This window comes from Amblyraja radiata, chromosome 6, assembly GCF_010909765.2.
Source record: "Amblyraja radiata isolate CabotCenter1 chromosome 6, sAmbRad1.1.pri, whole genome shotgun sequence".
Classification (NCBI taxonomy): Eukaryota; Metazoa; Chordata; class Chondrichthyes; order Rajiformes; family Rajidae; genus Amblyraja; species Amblyraja radiata.
Genome location: NC_045961.1, coordinates 28,697,857 through 28,718,308, shown reverse-complemented (window position 1 = coordinate 28,718,308; position 20,452 = coordinate 28,697,857). Strand labels below are relative to the sequence as shown.

Below are 20,452 nucleotides of genomic sequence, written 5' to 3'. Positions count from 1 at the left end.
GAACAATTATTTTCACCTAGTCCCATCTACCTGCACTCAGACCATAACCCTCCATTCCTTTCCCATCCATATACCTATCCATTTTATTTTTAAATTATAAAATCGCACCTGCCTCCACCACTTCCACTGGAAGTTCATTCCACACAGCTACCACTCTCTGAGTAAAGAAGTTCCCCCTCATGTTACCCCTAAACTTCTGTCCCTTAATTCTGAAGTCATGTCCTCTTGTGTGAATCTTCCCTACTCTCAATGGGAAAAGCTTGTCCACGTCAACTCTGTCTATCCCTCTCATCATTTTAAAGACCTCTATCAAGTCCCCCCCTTAACCTTCTGCGCTCCAGAGAATAAAGACCTAACTTATTCAACCTTTCTCTGTAACTTAGTTGTTGAAACCCAGGCAACATTCTAGTAAATCTCCTCTGTACTCTCTCTATTTTGTTGACATCCTTCCTATAATTGGGCGACCAAAATTGTACACCATACTCCAGAATTGGTCTCACCAATGCCTTGTACAATTTTAACATTACATCCCAACTTCTATACTCCAAAACATATAAGCATGAAATATGGTTTGGGGAGGGGGGAAAACTCATTTATATTTTACTGTGTAAAGAGCATATGGTTAACAAAGAATACAGCAAGTGTAAAAAAAAAGGACTTGCCATGAATATGCTAAATTACTGCAGATGTTTACATGTTCAGGTCGAGTGCCTATTCATGTTTGGGATGTATTTGGATACTTGCTCACTTTATTTTTTATTGCTAAATATTTTAGTTCTTTACGTTTCCAACAATCGTGTGGTGCTCTTGGAATTTTGGAAGATTATTTTCACTTTATTAGAATGTATAGCCCATTATATGACCAATCTTCTGTGGTTGATACTATTGCTTTCAGACTATAAATCAATTTTTGCTTTAGTAAAATAAATTGCTCCATCTCCACAAACGCCATTTGTCTTTTCAAATATACACTTGCTCTTATTTTGCGTCCTTGGCAATAACAGCTGCTGTCACATTGGTCGACAAGTGTTAATGAAGTTAATATATCCTAGTATCAATTTGCATCTTTTCATAAGGTCATACGTGATAGGAGTAGAATTAGGCTATTTGGCCCATCAGGTCTCTTCCGCCCTTCAATCATGGCTGATCTATCTCTCCTGACCCTATTCTCCTGCCAGCTCCCATTTCCGAGTCTCCTTAATTATGCTTGGATCTCGGAGTTGACACTGTTTGTTTGGTTTCTCACATTTCTGCACAACATCCCTCTCCTCCTACTCAGTGCAAGCATAGGATTCCCCTGGTCATCCCTTTCCACCATCATTGTCTACATTCAATGGATCATCTTCCACAATTCCCAACACCTTTCAACAAGGACCGATCTCTCGTTCCCCTTTCAGCATTCTGAAAGCGACGTTTTCTTCCGTAATAACTGGGTCACTCTTCTATCTCTACCAAAACACAACTCTCCACTGTCTATGGAAGCAAACAGCCCTTCCAAGTGAACACAAATTTACAGAATTAAGTTTCATGCACGTCATCCTCTATAGTGGGGGCTAATGCAGTGCAGGTGACCACCTCCGTTCAATCCGCAAGGTTGACCTACAGTTGCTGGTGCCCTAATTCTCTATCCCTCTCCCACACTGTTGGCTCAGTCTTCTGTCTGTTAGAGTCATAGAGATGTACAGCATGGAAATAGGGCCATTCGGCCACATTTGTTCCCACACCAACCAATTTGGCATAAAGAGCTAGTACTACTTACCTACATTTGGGCCATATACCACAACCCTTCCTATCCTCATACTGCCCAAATGCATTTCAAAAGTCGTAATTATATCCACTTATTTTGCTTTCTTCAGCAGCTCATACCTGACATGGACTACCCTCAGAGTGAAAAAGTTGCAAAGGTTTCTCACCCCTTTCACCTTAAACCTATGCCCTTAGAATCTTCTACCCTTGGAAAAGGACTTTATCCATGTCCCTCGTGATCTTATGTACCTCAATAAGGTCACCCCTCAGCCTCCTATGCTCCAAGGATAAAAACAGTCTCAGCCTATTAAAACTCAAGCCCATCAGCCCATGTAACATCCTGGTGAATCTCTGCTACACACTTTATATCTTAATCACATCCTTCCTCCAGCTGGGTGACCAGAACAGCATATGATACTCCAAATGTGGTCTCACCAACGACTCGTACGATTATTGCATTACGATTCCCACATTTGTACTCAAAAAGGAATTCCCCCCCTGAAATATTGTACTGCTGGGAGAAGAAACAGAAGGAACCCACCCACAGACTGGTAGCAGAAAAAAAAAGATAGAGAGAAGTGCTCTCAGCAGAAAGCTAATTCACTTAGGATGCCCAGGGAAAGATCTGAAGCTTAATAAGGAACAAGCAAGTGCGTGGAGTAACTCCGTAGGACAGGCAGCATCTCTGGGGAGCAGGAATAGGTGACGTTTCTGGTCGCGACCCTTCTTCAGCAAGTGCGTGATATCTACACTACAATATAAGGAAGTCTTTGCCAAAACCTATTGCACAAATGATCAAATTGCTGGTGGTTGCCAAGTGACCACGGCAACATATCCGTATACAACTGGCTGAAGAAATTTTCAGCACCTTGTTGGTCCCCAAAGTACTATCACAAAACTGATCACTGAAACACTCTTCAAAGGGAAGCCAACACCATTTCATTCTCCTTAGCCGGAAGCAAACAAGTGGGACAAGTGCGTATTTTAGCAAGCTTCTGCATGGGACAGGGTCTGACTTCATCTACATCTCATTCAAATTCTGACCAAAATAAATCCTACTGCTTCAGCAGGGTCTTGGTGAGTACAGGGTCTTGGTGAGACCACACCTGGAGTATTGCGTCCAATTTTGGTCTCCTAATCTGAGGAAAGACATTCTTGCCATAGAGGGAGTACAGAGAAGGTTCACCAGACTGATTCCTGGGATGTCAGGACTTTCATATGAAGAAAGATTGGATAGACTCAGCTTGTACTCGCTAGAATTTAGAAGATTGAGGGGGGGGGGGGGATCTTATAGAAACTTACAAAATTCTTAAGGGGTTGGACAGGCTAGATGCAGGAAGATTGTTCCCGATGTTGGGGAAGTCCAGAACAAGGAGTTGCAGTTTAAGGATAAGGGGGAAATCTTTCAGGACCGAGATGAGAAAAACATTTTTTACACAGAGAGTGGTGAATCTCTGGAATTCTCTGCCACAGAAGGTAGTTGAGGCCAGATCATTGGCTATATTTAAGAGGGAGTTAGATGTGGCCCTTGTGGCTAAAGGGATCAGGGGGTATGGAGAGAAGGCAGGTACTGGATACTGAGTTGGATGATCAGCCATGATCATATTGAATGGTGGTGCAGGCTCGAAGGGCCGAATGGCCTACTCCTGCACCTATTTTCTATGTTTCTATGTTTCTAAGCTTGCACGACTATGTTGCAAATGCTGAAGGTCAATATTAATTTATTGGCATCATCTGTAATGCCTTCTGTCCTTGGCAGCTTCCTGCTGCATTTGCATTGTAGCCACTGTGGCAAGCCAAAGAATAGAAATTAAATGACAAAGATGATCTGCCAATGTCAAAGTCATCAGTGTACACTGCATGGATAAAGGCAATACAGCAACTACAAAAAATATAGATGCTGAAATGAAGCGTTGGCCTGGACGACTCCAGCATTGCTTTGTGATGAACAGCAGGTAAGTGTTCCACAAAGACACTGCCACTTCAGGTTGGTGGCCTAGGAATCCTAGCAACTTGCTCTGGTTACAACTCCCAGACTGATGTGCTCCCCTGCGAGCCACTTATAACAATGTAATTTGCTGCATCACATGCAATTCCCACACACAATGCCATCACTGCTGGATCCTACCACAACCAGAGAGCAGTGCTGAACTACTACCTACTTCTTTGGTGACCCTCGGACTAATCCTTGATTGGACTTTGCTGGCTTTACCTTGCACTAAATGTTATTCCCTTATCATGTATCTATAAACTGCAAATGGATAGATTGTAATCATGTATTGTCTTTCTGCAGATTGATTAGCATGCAACAAAAGCTTTTCACGATACCTTGGTACACGTGACAATAAACTATACTGATTACCCCAATAACCCAACACATTTATCCATTTAAAAAAATTAAAAAGTATGTACGTTTTAAAATGAACAGTGTATTTAAGGTTTAAGAAGGAACTGCAGATGCTGGAAAATTGAAGGTAGACAAAAATGCTGGAGAATTTACCTCCCCCCTTGACTCCATTCAAGGACCCAAGCAGTCTTTCCAGGTGTGGCACCTCCTCCAACCTCATCTATTGCATCCGCTGCTCTGGATATCAGTTGCTCTACATCGGTGAGACCAAGCGTAGGCTTGGCGATTGCTTCGCTGAACACCTCCGCTCGGTTCGCAATCACCAACCTGATCTCCCGGTGGCTCACCACTTCAACACCCCCTCCCATTCCAAATCCGACCTTTCTGTCCTGGGCCTCCTCCATGGTCAGAGTGAGGACCATCGTAAATTGGAGGAGCAGCACCTCATATTTCGCTTGGGCAGTTTGCACCCCAGCGGTCTCTAATTTCATGTAGTCCTTACTTTCTTCCCCCCTTCTCAGCTCTCCCTCAGCCCTCTGGCTTCACTCCTTCCTTCCTCCTGCCCCCCCCCCCCCCCCCCCCCACCCTCACATCAGTCTGTAAAAGTGTTTTGAGCCGAAATGTTGCCCATTTCCTTCGCTCCATAGATGGTGCCTCACCTGCTGAGTTTCTCCAGTATTTTTGTCTACCAGTGTATTTAAGGAGATCACTGAAGAAAACAGGGCAGAGGAAATGGCCCCAATGAAAGAGATGCCAAACCGTCAGGAACCAAACAATCAGAAAGCGGATCATCTGTGTTTTACTGTACATCCACTAATTTATTTTCCATCATTCTTCCAGCAAATTGAAATGTAATTGTACTGTCCTCTGTTTCATTCTGTAATCAGTCTAATTCTGATTTAATTTTTGTCTCAGCTATAACACAATACTTTGGTTTTACTGATGACTAGAGAGATATCCGTACACAATAATTATGCATCCATCTGAAATTCTCCAATTAATTGCACTTCAAATCCAATCTCCGGTCCTCTGTCATTACATTTTATTTTAAACTAGTACTAAATTAGATTAAATCTAACTGTCCATGGATTGTCCACGAGAGATCCCGCCACTCAACAGCATTACATACTAGGGCCAGTAATGGTTTCCCCTACCATCTCCTACAGTAGATCCAACGAAACATACATTTACAACATACATAAATACTTAAATCTTATCATGCTAAACCTACAAGGGCACTGCAGGAATCTGGAAAACAGAAAGCGCTCAGAAGGTCAAGAAGCTTTTGTAGTTGGAAACATAGAAACATAGAAAATAGGTGCAGGAGTAGGCCATTCGGCCCTTCGAGCCTGCACCGCCATTCGATATGATCATGGCTGATCATCCAACTCAGTATCCTGTACCTGCCTTCTCTCCATACCCCCTGATCCCTTTAGCCACAGGGGCCACATCTAACTCCCTCTTAAATATAGCCAATGAACTGGCCTCAACTACCTTCTGTGGCAGAGAATTCCAGAGATTCACCACTCTCTGTGTGAAAAATGTTTTCCTCATCTCGGTCCTGAAAGATTCCCCCCTTATCCTTAAACTGTGACCCCTTGTTCTGGACTTCCCTAACATCGGGAACAATCTTCCTGCATCTAGCCTGTCCAACCCCTTAAGAATTTTGTAAGTTTCTATCAGATCCCCCCTCAATCTTCTAAATTCTAGCGAGTAGAAGCCGAGTCTATCCAGTCCTTCATATGAAAGTCCTGACATCCCAGGAATCAGTCTGGTGAACCTTCTCTGTACTCCCTCTATGGCAAGAATGTCCTTCTCAGATTAGGAACCCAAAACTGTACGTAATACTCCAGGTGTGATCTCACCAGGACCCTGTACAACTGAGTTAACTCACATTTCAAATCCATTGACTATTTTCGGCATTTGATTTGATACTTAATTACATTTTAAGAGGCAAAAAAAACACAAATGTATCTGAGAAATTAAGATAATTCAGAATTTTGTTTGGAAAGATTCCCAGATCAGGAACATTGATGAATTTTCTGGTTTAGACCAGCCACGTTTCAATTGTTCTCCACTCTCTCACAGTTGCCAGTTCTTTGGCTGTTCCAAGATTGAACCAAAATTAAACAAAAAAGGCTTTTGGCATTTTGGCCTTCATCAGTCAGGGAATTGAGTATAGAAGTTAGGATGTTATATTACAGTTGCAAAAGACTGGCGAAAGCAGCCTTGGAGTATTCTGTTCAGCTTTGGCCACCCTGCCCTGCTGTAGGAAAGATGCCATTAAACTGGAAAGAGTGCAGAGAAGATTTACAAGGATGTTCCCAGAAATCGAGGTATAGGGAGAATTTGGGTTTATTAGGACTTTATTCTTTTGAACACAGGTGGCTGAGAGGTGATCTGATGGAAATGTATAAGATCAAAAGGCGAGTAGATTGGGTAAATGTACAGTCTTTTCCCCAGTTGAGGGGAAATGAGATCGAGAGGTTAGAGGTTTAAGGTAGGTCGGGAAAGAGTTAATAGGAATGAGATACAACATTTTCACAAGGCGGGTGGAGGATATAAACAATGAGCTGTCAGAGGTAGTATGGGCAGTAACAACATTTAAAACACATTTGGACAAGCAAATGAATACAAAAGATTAAGAGTGATGTAGGTCAAACACAGACAAATAAAACTATCTTAGATGGAATATCTAGGTCAGCATGGAAAAATTGGGCCGAAGGGCCTGTTTCTGTGCTGTGTGACTCATGATTTTAATGGATACAGGAATACCACCGATTTTCCAGCACCCTTGGTTCCAGAGTCTTGCTGGATTATCCATTTTGCCGGACCAATAGGTCATAATAATAATGCAGTTTGTTGTCCTTGCTCGACATGTTCATTTATTCAGAGAACAAGGGAGATGAGAGCAGTCATGGGCTGCTTTGCTGCGCTCTGTCTGTTCCGAGCCAGGCCCACCCACTCGATCACGAATTGGGCAACTTGCAGCTCTGAGGCTCATACATGCTCCCAATTAGATTTTTGTTTTAATAATAATAATACATTTATTTATATAGACCATTAAAAAACAACTCACGTTGACCAAAGTGCTTTACATCAGTGTAGGTACTAATTTGATACACACAACGGTAGACAGACCTAACAATACATACACAGATATACTGTTTACAGCGCCCCCTCAGAGGGGCTCAAAAATGCTAGGGAGTAGAAATAGGTTTTGAGTCGTGACTTAAAGGAGTCGATGGTAGGGGCAGATCTGATGAGGAGTGGGATGCTATTCCACAGTTTAGGTGCTGCAACCGCAAAAGCGCAGTCACCCCGACCTTAAACCTAGACCTCGGGATAGTCAGTAGCCCCAAGTCGGCCAACCTGAGGGACCTGGAGGTAGAATGGTGGGTTAGACATTTTTTGATATAAGAGGGTTGCAAGCCCGTTAAGGGCTTTGTAAACGAATAAGAGGAGCTTGAAGTTGATTCTGTACCGTACTGGGAGCCAGTGGAGAGAGGCCAGGATCGGGGTGATGTGGTCCCTTTTACGGGTACACGTCAGATGTCTTGCTGCGGCGTTTTGGACCAATTGCAGATGGGACAGGGATGATTGGCTGATGCCAGTGTATAGGGCGTTGCAGTAGTCAAGACGGGAGAAGATGAATGCGTGGATGATTTTTTTCCAAGGTCGTCGAATTTGAGGAATGGTTTGATTTTAGCTATTGTATGAAGCTGGAAGAAACCAGCTTTTACCACAGAGTTGACTTGCTTGTCAAACTTCAATGCGGAGCCAAATATCACCGCAAGATTTTTGACGTGCGGTTTGACTAAGGGGGTTAGGCTTCCAAGGCTGCCTGTTATCGCTTTGATGGGGTCGGAGGGGCTGAGTAGGATGACCTCAGACTTGCTCTCGTTAAGTTGGAGGAAGTTCAGAGCCATCCAGCATTTTAAATCATCGAGGCAGTGCATGAGGCTGTTTAAATTAGACCGGTTGTTGGGTTTCAGGGGGTGATAGAGCTGTGTATCATCTGCATAGCAGTGGAAAGAAATGCCATGCCTTTGAATGACTTGGCCGAGGGGGAGAATATACAGAGAGAAGAGAATGGAGCCTTGTGGAACCCCGCAGAAAAGGCTAGCTGGGGAAGAGTAAGAATTGCCTATGTTAGTAGAGAAACTCCTATATTTTAGGTAGGAAACGAACCAGCTCAGGGCAATGCCATCAACACTGAACCCGTACCACAGACGGTCAATTAGGATGGTATGGTCATTTGTATCATGTAAAGGATTCCTCGGGTCGCAATGGACAGATCCTCTTCCTCGTTCCGCACGCAAGGTGGGAGGCACGGGTGTTCGTGTACGTATATACGTGTGAGCATGCGTACACACGTGTGCGCACGTACATACATGGCATTTATTAGCTTGCGAGCTGCTCTGTCGTTCCAACAAGATGGATGTGAGAGATGAAGGACTGCAAGGACAGGAGAAATGAGAGGGCACAGCTCGACAACAAGTGGGAAAATAAAGACATTGTGAAGATGGGTGTGCTCACATATACTGCAGCTGCGAAGAATCAATTCTATAATCATAATTTTGTTCAGATTAAAGGAGCTGGACATTAAGTCGTCAGAAAATCAGCGGTGGACCTGTACCAGAATGTTGGACTAATAGCTTGATCCATCCACCACTGTATTACAACTAATCACTATTGCCAGATTAATTATGTGTAAAGAGAACAATAGGCTCCCTTTTGTCCTTCTGTAAGCCCTCGTGTACCTTTACTTTTTTTTCTTTAAAATTTGAAAGATAATAAAGTAATAATAATCAGCTTGTTGCCATGTTGAGGACACTTTCACTTATCTGGACAATCCTGGAGCATTCACAAATGAAGGACAACTCAAATTGACATCTGTTCTAATCATACTCCGAAACATCTAAATGCTGGAGTAATTCGGCATTCGGTAGTCAGGCAGCATACCTGGAGAAGATGGATAAGCAACATTTCAGATGTTGTCAGAATCTTCAGATTCCAGCCTGAAGAAGATGTCTTGACCCGAAAAATTGCCCATCCTTGTCCTCTAGGTATACTGCCCGACCCACTGAGTTAATCCAGCATTTTTGCATTGTAAACAAGCATCTGCAGTTCCTTTGTTCATTCTGCCATATTCTACATTTAGACTTGTTATTCTCTCTTTAGGGGGGAGGGGAAAAGTGAAAGGGGTTCGGATGAGAGTTGCCAGCACAATACAAGGCTCATAATTCTACTTGTAATAAGGTACCACAGATGTTGGTTTATACCAAAGAGAGATGCAAAATGCTGGATGCTGCAGGTCAGGCAGCATCTCTGGGGAACATGGATAGGTGACCTTTCAAATCAGGACCCGTCTTCAAATTCCCATTGATTGATTAGTTGGAGATATTGCTGGGTTTTAAGATGCAATGCAGGAATTGAATGACTATCTATAACTTGCTGGTAAGTGGATGCTGAAGAAGGTTGTTTTCCCCAAATCTCAGGCCTTGCATAGTGATCTTATTTTTATTTAATTTCTCCGCATTTCCCATAAAGGCATTGACTACTTGTCTGTTTCTGACCTCGCCCAAGTTCTTGTTATCCACATGCCTTAAAGCCATCAGAATGCTATTTGGCTATCAAAGTTCGGGATTATATACTAAGGACACTGACCCTTGGACCCACTGTGTCTGTGTTGGGCTTCAAGTACCTGTATTTATTAATCACATTTTCCACTAATTAATTGGCCTATGGTCTTCGATTCAATGGCTTTTTGGGTGCTCAACCAAGTACTTTAAAATCCAGGTGCTGAGAATACCTGACTCCACCATATCTCTCAGGCAGTGTGATCCAGGTTTCAGCCACACTTTCTTTTCTAAAATCACCTCTAAAGTTTCTATCCCTCGAGTTAAACAATTGCCCTCTGGGTATGGACATGCTTGCTAAGGGGACTACTTTCCTCCCACCTGCACTCCTCCATCTTGTAATCCCGCTCAGCCTTGTTCACTCCAAGGAAAACAAATGGCTGTCAGTTTCTCCTCTGAACTGAAACGCTCCAACCGAGGCCATTCCCTCCCTCCACTCTCTCTCCCACCCAGTGTTCCTGCTCAGCACCTTCTCCAGTACAATCAAATTCTTCCAAGAGTGTGGTCATCAGAAAAGGGCATGGTACTCCAGCTGTGGCTTGACTAATGCTTTATACAGCTGTGCTGTACTCTCCTTGCTCTTACATTCTGTTCCCCCGCTAATGAATGGGAAGTGTCCAATATACTTCTGAACCACATCATCTACCTGTACTGCTGCCTTCAGGATCCATGGATATATATACATGTTCCTCAGTATTTTCATAGGGCATCAGCTAACTCGGGATTAAATTTAATCTGCCATTGCTATCACCATCTTGCCAACTCATCAATAATCATTCTGAAACCAAAGTCAATAGTCCTCTCAGGGGTGAACTTGCTAAATATACTTCATTCTTTACCTCCAGATCATTAATGTATACAAGCGACATCAATCTGATCACCAATCCCATGGTACACCACTCGTCACAGGTTTAAAAAAAAAACAATCACAAAAACACCACTCAACTATCCTCCGCTGCCTCCCATCACCAAGCCAATTTTGGATCCAATTTACCAAATTGTCCTAGATCTCATGGGTTCTTATTGGCACCATTCTCCAAAGTGGGGCCTTCTCAAAAAGGCCTTACTCAAGTCCATGAATGACTACATCAACCATACTTCCCACATCCACACATTTGGTGACCTCTAAAAATTCAATAAAACTAGTCAGGCAGGATCTTCCCATATCCATCCATGCTAAGTATCCTTGATTAATCCTAGTCTCCAAGAGCAGGTTAATCCGTTCCTGAGATTTTTCACCCCCATTCACTGATATTAAATTCACTGTCCTGTAATTAAATGTGGTAGCACTTAATACATAAAAACAACCACGTTTAAGGAACACCTGGGACCATTTCTCCAGCTAATGAGCATATGATCATTTCTATCAGAGGCTCAGCAGTGTAACCCTCCACCCCTCCAAATTTAGCTTGGGACACATTTCATCTGGCCCTCGAGCCTAATCAGCTTGTAAATCTACCAAGGCATCCAAAATGGTACTGCAGCAGTCACATCGGTATTGACATACAGTAGCATATTCTACTACAGGTACTTGGCATTTTCCGCTTTCTAATTCAGAGGTCAGCTATTCTGAAATGAATTACAGATTATATCAGAATGTCTTGATCTATATATAGACAATAGACAATAGGTGCAGGAGTAGGCCATTCGGCCCTTCGAGCCAACACCGCAATTCAATGTGATCATGGCTGATCATCCACAATCAGTACCCCGTTCCTGCCTTCTCTCCATATCCCCTGACTCCGCTATCTTTAGGGAATTGGCCCAGTATTTCCTTGACTAAAGTCAGTGCAAGTGTACTGTTTTGTTCTTTTAACAGAAAGTTCACGTTCATAATTTGTTAACCAATAAACTATGCAGCAAGGTTTTAAATTAGTGCGAATTTTGTCTCACTAAATGATGATACCGTCCTTTTGCAAGTCAACAGAGATTAAATAATTTGTAAAACCACAGGACAACTTTAAGCATTTAAGTAAATAATCATAATCATACTTTATTAGCCAAGTATGTTTTGCAACACACAAGGAATTTCATTTGCCATACAGTCATACTAATAAAAAACAACAAAACACATTTTAACATGAACATCCACCTCAGTGACTCCTCCACATTACTCGCTGTGATGGAAGGCGAAAAAAAAAAGTTCAATCTCTTCCCTTCTTTGTCCTCCCGCGGTCGGGGGCCTTGAGCCTTCCGTTGACGGGACGATCGTGGCTCCCATAGCCGGCGGTCAGGTCCTCCGCATCGGGGGCGCTCAAACTCCTGCATCGGGGGGACCTCAGCTCACTTGCGCCGGGCGATCAGACCCCGGCTTGGGGCTAGTCGAACCTCCTGAGGCTTGGAGCTTCCCGACATCAGTCTCTACCCGAGACTGAGAGCTCCTCGATGTTGAAATCCGCAGGCCGTGGTTGGAGCGTCAATCCCAGGCAAGGGATCGCAGGCTACGGTGGTAAGTCCACGGCCCCGCGGTGGGGCTCAAAGTCAGTCTCGAGCAAGGCCACTAGCTCCATGATGTTAGGCCGCAGAGCCAGAAATCAATCGCATCCCAGGCAAGGTAAGAGATTGAAAAAAGTTTCCCCCGACCCCCCACATAAAACAAACCAGAGAACATTAACACAAACTTTTTAAAAACTCACTAAAAATAACAAAAAATACGAAAAGACAGTAGACAGGACTTCCAGGATTTTTCAAGAAACACTAAATGGGCAGTGATACATTTAATTGTCACAGGATGATGTGAAATCTGTAGTGGGAACTGCAGATATTGCTAATGCAATGCCGCCACCAATCGAACCAGCCGAGTTCACAGATTTGGGAGGGATCATAAAAGACACTCTGGTGCTATACTAGAATCAAAGTGTACCAATGGCAGAGGGTGCAAATAGACAAAGTGCTTGAAGGAGTGAAACTCGTTTTGAACTCAAGATGTCGGAGAACACTCATCCCACAGAAGAGCATACCATCATGCTCCAACAAGTCTCCTAGACAGTAGAAAGGCTTTGGAGTTTTAAGAGGCCTTGCACTTGTAGCTGTGGTAATCGTGTGTTTAGTCAATGGTGAACCCACCCTCATCCACCCCACCCAGGATGCTGTTGTTGGGGTTAGGTAATTTAATGCCATTGAAATGATCAATTATTCTATGAAATGGTGACCCGATTTCACGTGGTGGCATTGTACGAGTACTCATAAGGCATGAATGTTACCTCACACTGAGCAATTCACAGAAGGCACAAGAGACTGCAGATGCTGGAATCTGTAGCAAAAAGAAACAGCTAGAGAAACTCAGTGGGTCAAGAAGCATCAGGGAAATGGAAAGTCAACATTTCTGGTTGAGACCCTTCAAGTAGAGGGGAAGCAGCCAGTATAAAGAGGTGGGGAGGGGTGAGGCAAGATATCTCCCAGAAAATAACATTCAGTCCATCCTCAATGTAGTCCAGGTCTTACTGCCTGTGGGAACGGACTGCTTCATTCACTGAGGAACTAAGTGAAACCGAACAGTCTGCTATTCATTAATTAGAGTGGTTTGTTTTCACTATTAGATGACTGCAGCCTTCCGAAATGTCAGTCATCTATTGTTTGCCTTATTATTTACATATTGTACAACGTTGACAAGTGGTATTCCACATGGATATCAGTAACCCAGAAGCAGAGATATCATCAGCAAACCAGAAAACAGATCTTTGTTAATGAACCCAGCAGGTTCTTATGTCGGCATGGACATAGTAGGCCGAAGGGCCCATTTCCGTGCTGTATAGCTCTATGACTCTTATGTTACAAATTCATCACTGAGTTTGGGAAATAGATAAAAGCATTTAAATAGAGAACTGGTCATATACACAAAAATATATATATTCGGGGGGGAGGGGGCGGTGTATGTCTCTTTTCCTGTTGTAGTATACTTCAATTACATACAGTTCTGATCGAAGGTGGGTGGCAAGGTCCGAAGCAGAATTGTAAATCATCCTGAAGATTAACATGAGATTGCAAATAAAGTTTGAATTACCTCCAGTGACTACCATAAGACTCTCTTTCTTCTCTTTTTCAAAACGTGTTGCCATCTCTTCTTGCGATGCTTCTTCCTCTTCATTCTCCTCCTGAAGTCTCTTCATTCTCTCCATAAGAGCTTCCAATTCACTGACCGAGTCAGAAGTCTACGGAATCATAAACAAATCATATTTAATGCCACAAGGAGGGGACAAGTTGTGGTTGGAATTCATGTCCTTGGCTCGAGTAACTAAGTATTTGAATACTAAACACATATTACTTCAGCTACCAATAGGGGTGGGAAAATTAATTCCAGTGATATCTGCATACAATGCAAAAAAGGAAAAATGCACTCATACAAAAGGAGAATAATTTCCAAAATATTGTCCTGAAAAAGACAGCTGAAAAGCATAGTCAGGGTAAAGGATAATTGAAATTATACTGTGAAAACAACATCCACAACCCAAGAGCGGGTTCAGATTATTAAAGGATTTTCAGGAGAATAGTTACGCAGAAAATTCAAATTTCTTTCTCGTGACTACCATGCAACTGTTGTCCAATCCTAATCCAATCCAAACTAGTATGCCTTTTACAGATTTAGACTGCAGACAGAAAATAAACATGTAGCATTTGTTATTGTGTCTGTTTTGGCAAGTCTTGAAAAATGAGGAGCCAACTCGCTAAACTGCCTAACATAGAAATCAGAAGATCACACTTACTTCCTTCAACCAATTTCTTTCCTCACTTCTGAAAAGACCACGACACAGTTGCCTGGTGACAATACCCTACTACAGTGGGAAAATGGATCATATATTCCAAAGGACTTAAAATTTGGGCAGCAGTATTATCCCTTGGAACAAAATAGTTCTTAGTTCTTGAATGCATTCAAAATAATGAACAATCTATACGAGGGAAGGGTAATAGCTGGATCACATCTCTCAAATAAAATTATGGATCTGGAAATTCTTTAGGCTGCCTATAGTGCACTGGAGTAGCATTGCATGTGGGCATGTACTGCTAATGAATGAAATGTTGAAAGATCCAAGTACTACCGCAAATGACAGTCAAAATATATTGTGCAATGGAATTGGGAAATCCTGGCATTGCACCCAGAGTTGTAGACAAACTACACGTTCGGTCTTTCTTCCATGGTCTCCAACTATAGTTAGTGGAAGTGGTGATCAGATGAGAGGGTGGAGATTGGAGGGAGAAGTTCACAGGCAGGCTTGATCTTTCCTGTCCTATTGCTAGGGTTAAGGCCTAGGCATTTCACGAATAGTATACCGTTTGGGGAAAAAAAGTTGTCTGTGCTTATATATAGCGGAGTCAGGGGAAAAGGCAGGAAGTGATTGGGGATGATCAGCCATGATCACATTGAATGGCGATGCTGGCTCGAAGGGCTGAATGGCCTACACCTGCACCTATTATTATCTATATTACTAAAACTCTGTTCTTGACTGGTTTTGGCCATCTGCGCTGCGATTTCCGAGAGAACGCCGCCACCTACGGCCATCATTTTTGGCCACCTCGCTCAGAGCCCCCCTCCGCCGCAAGTGTGCCGAGGATTTTTCCCGTCGATTAAAAATGACAGAGATATTAATGTTTTAACAAAATTCCCCATTCTCTCTGCTGCCCCCGCTGGCGGCAGGGGGGAGGAACTATAAAACCAGGAAGTGGTGTGCCACACAGTCTCTTCAAGATGGAGGGAGGCAGAGGGTCACGTTTCTCTGAGCTGTGAATAACACTGAACACATGTCTACTCAAATGCAAGTGCCCTTAGTGGTTCTAAAATGCTTGCAGAATGTGTCTATTGGTTCTAAAGCTTGCAAAAAAAAGTGCCTATTGGTTCTTAAGCTTGCAAAAAAATGTCTATTGGTTCTAAAGCTTGCAAAAAATGTCTATTGGTTCTAAAGCTTGCAAAAAGTGTCTATTGGTTCTAAAGCTTGCAAAAAGTGTCCCTATTGGTTCTAAAGCTTGCAAAAAAGTGTCTATTGGTTCTAAAGCTTGCAAAACATGTGTCTATTGGTTCTAAAGCTTGCAAAAAAGTGTCTCTATTGGTTCTAAAGCTTGCAAAAAGTGTCTCTATTGGTTCTAAAGCTTGCAAAAAGTGTCTCTATTGGTTCTAAAGCTTGCAAAAAGTGTCTCTATTGGTTCTAAAGCTTGCAAAAAATGTCTCTATTGGTTCTAAAGCTTGCAAAAAATGTCTCTATTGGTTCTAAAGCTTGCAAAAAATGTCTCTATTGGTTCTAAATAAAGCTTGCAAAAATATGCCTATTGGTTCTAAAGCTGACAAAAATATGTCTATTGGTTCTAAAGCTGACAGAAATATGTCTATTGGTTCTAAAGCTTGCAAAAAAATGTCTATTGGTTCTAAAGCTTGCAAAAAAAATGTCTATTGGTTCTAAAGCTTGCAAAAAAATGTATTGGTTCTAAAGCTTGCAAATAAAATATCTATTGGTTCTAAAATGGTTCATACTAGCGCTCCAGAAAGCCCCCTGCCCCTCCCCCTCCCCCTCCCTCCCCTCCCCCCTGGTTGGCTTGGCTTGGGTGTGTCTTGAAATTGAAATGCACTACTTACTGCAAATGGTGGCATGAAGTTGAAAGGCACTACTTACTGCAAATGGTGGCTTGGGAGCTTTGGCTTGAAGTTGAAAGGCACTATTACTGCAAATGGTGGCTTGGTTGCTTTGGCTTGAAGTTGAAAGGCACTACTTACTGCAAATTGTGGCTTGAAGTTGAAAGGCACTACTTCCTGCAAATGATGGCTTGGGTGTGGCTTGAAGTTGAAAGACACCACTTACTGCAAATGGTGGCATGAAGTTGAAAGGCACTACTTACTGCAAATGGTGGCTTGGGAGCTTTGGTTTGAAGTTGAAAGGCACCACTTACTGCAAATGGTGGCTTGAAGTTGAAAGGCACTACTTACTGCAAATGGTGGCATGAAGTTGAAAGGCACTACTTACTGCAAATGGTGGCTTGGGTGCTTTAGCTTGAAGTTAAAAGGCACTACTGTAAATGCACTTACTTCCTGTTTGCACTGTATATTAATTTTAGATAAAACGCTACCACTTACGGCTGTGATTTCTGGCCATCTTACTCAGTCCCCCTCCGCTGAGCAGATGCAGAGAATTCTTCCCATCAATGAAAAATAAGTGTTATTAGTTTTTTTTTTAAATGTTGAGAATCTCTCTCCTGTCAATCACTCCATGAAAGCCACACCTTTTCCGGTGGGGGTGGGGGTGGGGAGGGGTTATAAATGTATATGTAAATTATGTGTAATGTACCCATTAGTCGCATTAAATTCAAGTTTTCTTTTAGAGATACAGCGTGAAAACAGACCCTTCAGCCTGCCAAGTCCATGCCAACCAGCAATCATACGTACACTAGTTCTATCCTACACACTAGGGATAATTTACAGAAGCCAATTAACCTACAAACCCGCACGTCTATGCTATGTGGGAGGAAACAAGAGCAACCCGGAAAAGTACAAACTCAGCACAAACAGCACTGTAGTCAGGATCAAACCCAGGTCTCTGGCGCTGCAAGGCAGCAACTCCACTGCTGCACCACCTCCAGAGGGATTTTGATGCTGCTGGGACGTACAGAGTTGAAATTCTGTTTTTAAAACCAAGCAGAGCGTGGTATCAATCCAGCATACTCTGGGTTGTGGGCCCCAGCACGCTTCCGCTATGCCACTACGCTGTTAAAGCCAATTAACCCGACTACAGAAATTCCTCTTTATCTCCTTTTTAAAATTACATCCTTTTATTTTGAGGCTTTGCCCTCTGCTCCTGGACTCTTCCACTAGTGGAAACATCCTCTCCACGTCCACTCTATTCAGCCCTTTCACGTCATGCAAATAGGCATAGTTTTCCTCAATTTAACCTGCCATGGAAAACCAAAAATAAAGTCTTGATAGATGACTCAAATAAAAGTTGTCGATACAACTTTCACTAGGCTACATCAAGACATTTCTAGGCTTAAGTTAAAAAGAAATGCCAGCAACTCGGCAGGTGGATGAAATATCAGTCCAGAAACATCTTGGAGACAGTGATCATAACTCTGCAAGATTCAAGGAAAGGGATGAGTTTGGTCCTTAAGTTAAGGTCTTGAATTGGAGGAAGTCAATAATGTTAGAGGATCTGATGAATGTAGTCTGGAGCAGATGCTGATGGGTAAAAAAAACAGCTGATAGAATCAGAGTCATAAAGCACAGAAACAGGCCTTTCGACACAACTTGCCAACGCCAACTTCTAGGTGACTATTGTCTCAATATTGGTTGAGGTCAACCCTATATTTTACTGCCACTTCCCCCATTTAGCTGCTTATGATGAGTGCACAATTTCCATCTCGACCTTTGTTTCTTTCTTTGTTTGGCAGTGGAAATTTAACACAGGGACTCAAACAGTAAAGAAAAAAGGAAATATTTAAAGACTAGCAATAACATTGTGACTGGTTTCCTTTTACAGTCTTTCTCATTTGCTTTCATTTAGGCTCAATCACAATAGTTTATATGTGGTTCACATTAAACAAGTGAGAAAGAAACTGAGGGTGCTAAAGTCACAGATCAAAATGAACAGAGACTGTAAATACCTTGTGGGGTCCCAGTAGTTCCCAAGCAAACCTTAGGGAGTCATGGGACCCCATGAGACACATGCTGTCTCCTGTGCAAGTGGTAAGGGCCTGTCCCACGAGCATGCGACCTGCATGCGGCAAGCGCAACCAAACCAGAAGCGGAGGCCGCACGGAGGTCGAGTGATCCCCATACAGGGCCCGTCCCACCAGCATGCGCCTGCATGCAGCGAGCACGACCAAACCAGAAGCGGGGGCCGCGCGGAGGTCAAGTGATCCCCGTACAGGGCCTGTCCCACCAGCATGCTCCTGCATGCGGCGAGCGCGACCAAACCGGAAGCGGGGTCGAGTGAGTGACGTGAGGTTCGAGTGAAGTATGCGCACGTCGAGATGCTGCGCACTCCCGTTGAGGTAATGCGTACGGCGTAGAGGTGGCTGCGGGCCGGCAGGCCGTTGCCGCGCGGAAATTTTGAACACGGTCTGTTTTTCAGAGCCCCGCGCGATGTCGGGACCAGTTCCGCACAATTCCATACCGCTCCGGCGATCGAAATGGGACCGGTCCCGCGAGGCCGTACGGCTCAAGCGACCATGTTAGGTCGCGCTTGCCACACGGAGTCGCATGCTGGTGGGACAGGCCCTTTAATGTCAAAGTCCACAAACTATCATGACCAGAAGTCACACAGTTCAAACACACTGTTGCATAATTTTAAATTATATTTTACATTTAAAAAAGTAATGTATGTAGTTTTGTTAGTTTGTTTCAACATTTGTTAGAATAATGAATTAATATCTTTGTTTCCTTGCACTAACCCCAGGGCTGCTGTGCACAGATATGACATCCTCCACATGGCTCTCATTGGTGTTACTGCACTTGCAGAAGTTGCTGACGACTGGTGCTCTGAAGCCATGGCTGGTATCTTGATCAATCTCTGGATTAATGCCGCTTCCAAAGACAAAACTTGCCAAGGCATGGTAGTGCGCCAACAGAACCATGGCATGCACCAACTCAGCCAGAGACCAGTTGTTATCTCCTGGTTTAAGTAATTTCTGAAAATAAAAGCAACATTTCTTATTTCCTGTGGACTCGAGCTCTTAGCAATGCACTAACCTTTGTCTCAGATACACAAGAATGATGCCAGTCAGTGACATGGCATGGAAATAGGCCCATTGGCCCAACTTGTCCATGCTGATCAAGATGACCCATCTAAATTAGTCCTGTTTGCCCACATTTGACCCATTACTTTCAACCTTTCCTCTCCATGAATCTGTGCAAATGTCCCTTCAAATGTCATTGTACTTTCCTTAACCCTTTCCTCTAGCATCTCATTCCATATTCGTATGACCTTCTGTGTGAAAATGTGTCCCTCAGGTTCCTGCTAAATCTTTCTCTATTAACTGGCTTACAGATTAAATATTTGATTTCCTCATGACAACCACAGCTTCACACTATCAGAGATATTCCTTTTGTCCTATCCATCTCTCCTTCACACTATCAGCTACTTAAAGCAACTTTGCTATCTCTTTCTCAGTTGACCAAGGTGAACTCTGTTGGACTTTCCACTAACGCTGGTTGCTTGCTGAGGGTTTACAGCACGTTTTGTTACTGTTTCAGACCTCCAGCCTCTGCGAGTGGAGCACGTTTCCAGTGGTTGTCATCCCACAGGACAAGGGAGTCAATTCAAAAGGGACTAGATCCCTGCCAGACAGACAATATAAAAGGAGCTGGGCAGGTAATTCAGCAGACTCAGACAGAGTCTAGCCCGCAAACCAGTTTTTAGCTTCAAATACCAAAGTAGTTCAGGGGGGGGGGGGGGGGGGGGGTGGAGAGAGAAAGAGGGTTCCTTCAGGGAGAATAGCAAGAAGCAAAAGCATAGCACCATGGCAAACTCAGGTGTACAGGGAGAGTGGAGAAAGGTCACAGGACTAAACTAAAAATAACCGAGATAGGTAATTCTATAAGTTAGGGAGCAATCGTCCAGAGGTAAACGCCTCACATTGGTGTCAAGGGTTCCTGAGCCTGGACTTGTGACAAGAGATTGCCTCTTTTTTGTTGTTGAGGTCCTTCTTTCTTAGTATATATAGTTTCGTTTCGGGACACAAGACTCTCGAAGTATAAGAATCGGACAATGGTGTACAGGATGCGTGGCTGAAGAACGATGTG

General features: G+C 43.3%; 1 protein-coding gene across 5 annotated transcripts in view; it reads right to left on the bottom strand.

Moving 5' to 3' along the window:
- The window catches only part of sesn3 (sestrin 3), a 114,029-nt gene that overhangs the window by 23,656 nt on the left and 69,921 nt on the right, over positions 1-20,452 (bottom strand). For all 5 annotated transcript variants that reach the window (XM_033022396.1, XM_033022399.1, XM_033022398.1 and 2 more), the window contains 2 exons: positions 19,102-19,338; positions 13,739-13,886 (listed from right to left, as the gene is read on the bottom strand). In XM_033022396.1, the coding sequence (XP_032878287.1) occupies positions 13,739-13,886; positions 19,102-19,338 (385 nt within the window). The remainder of the gene's footprint in view (positions 1-13,738; positions 13,887-19,101; positions 19,339-20,452) is intronic.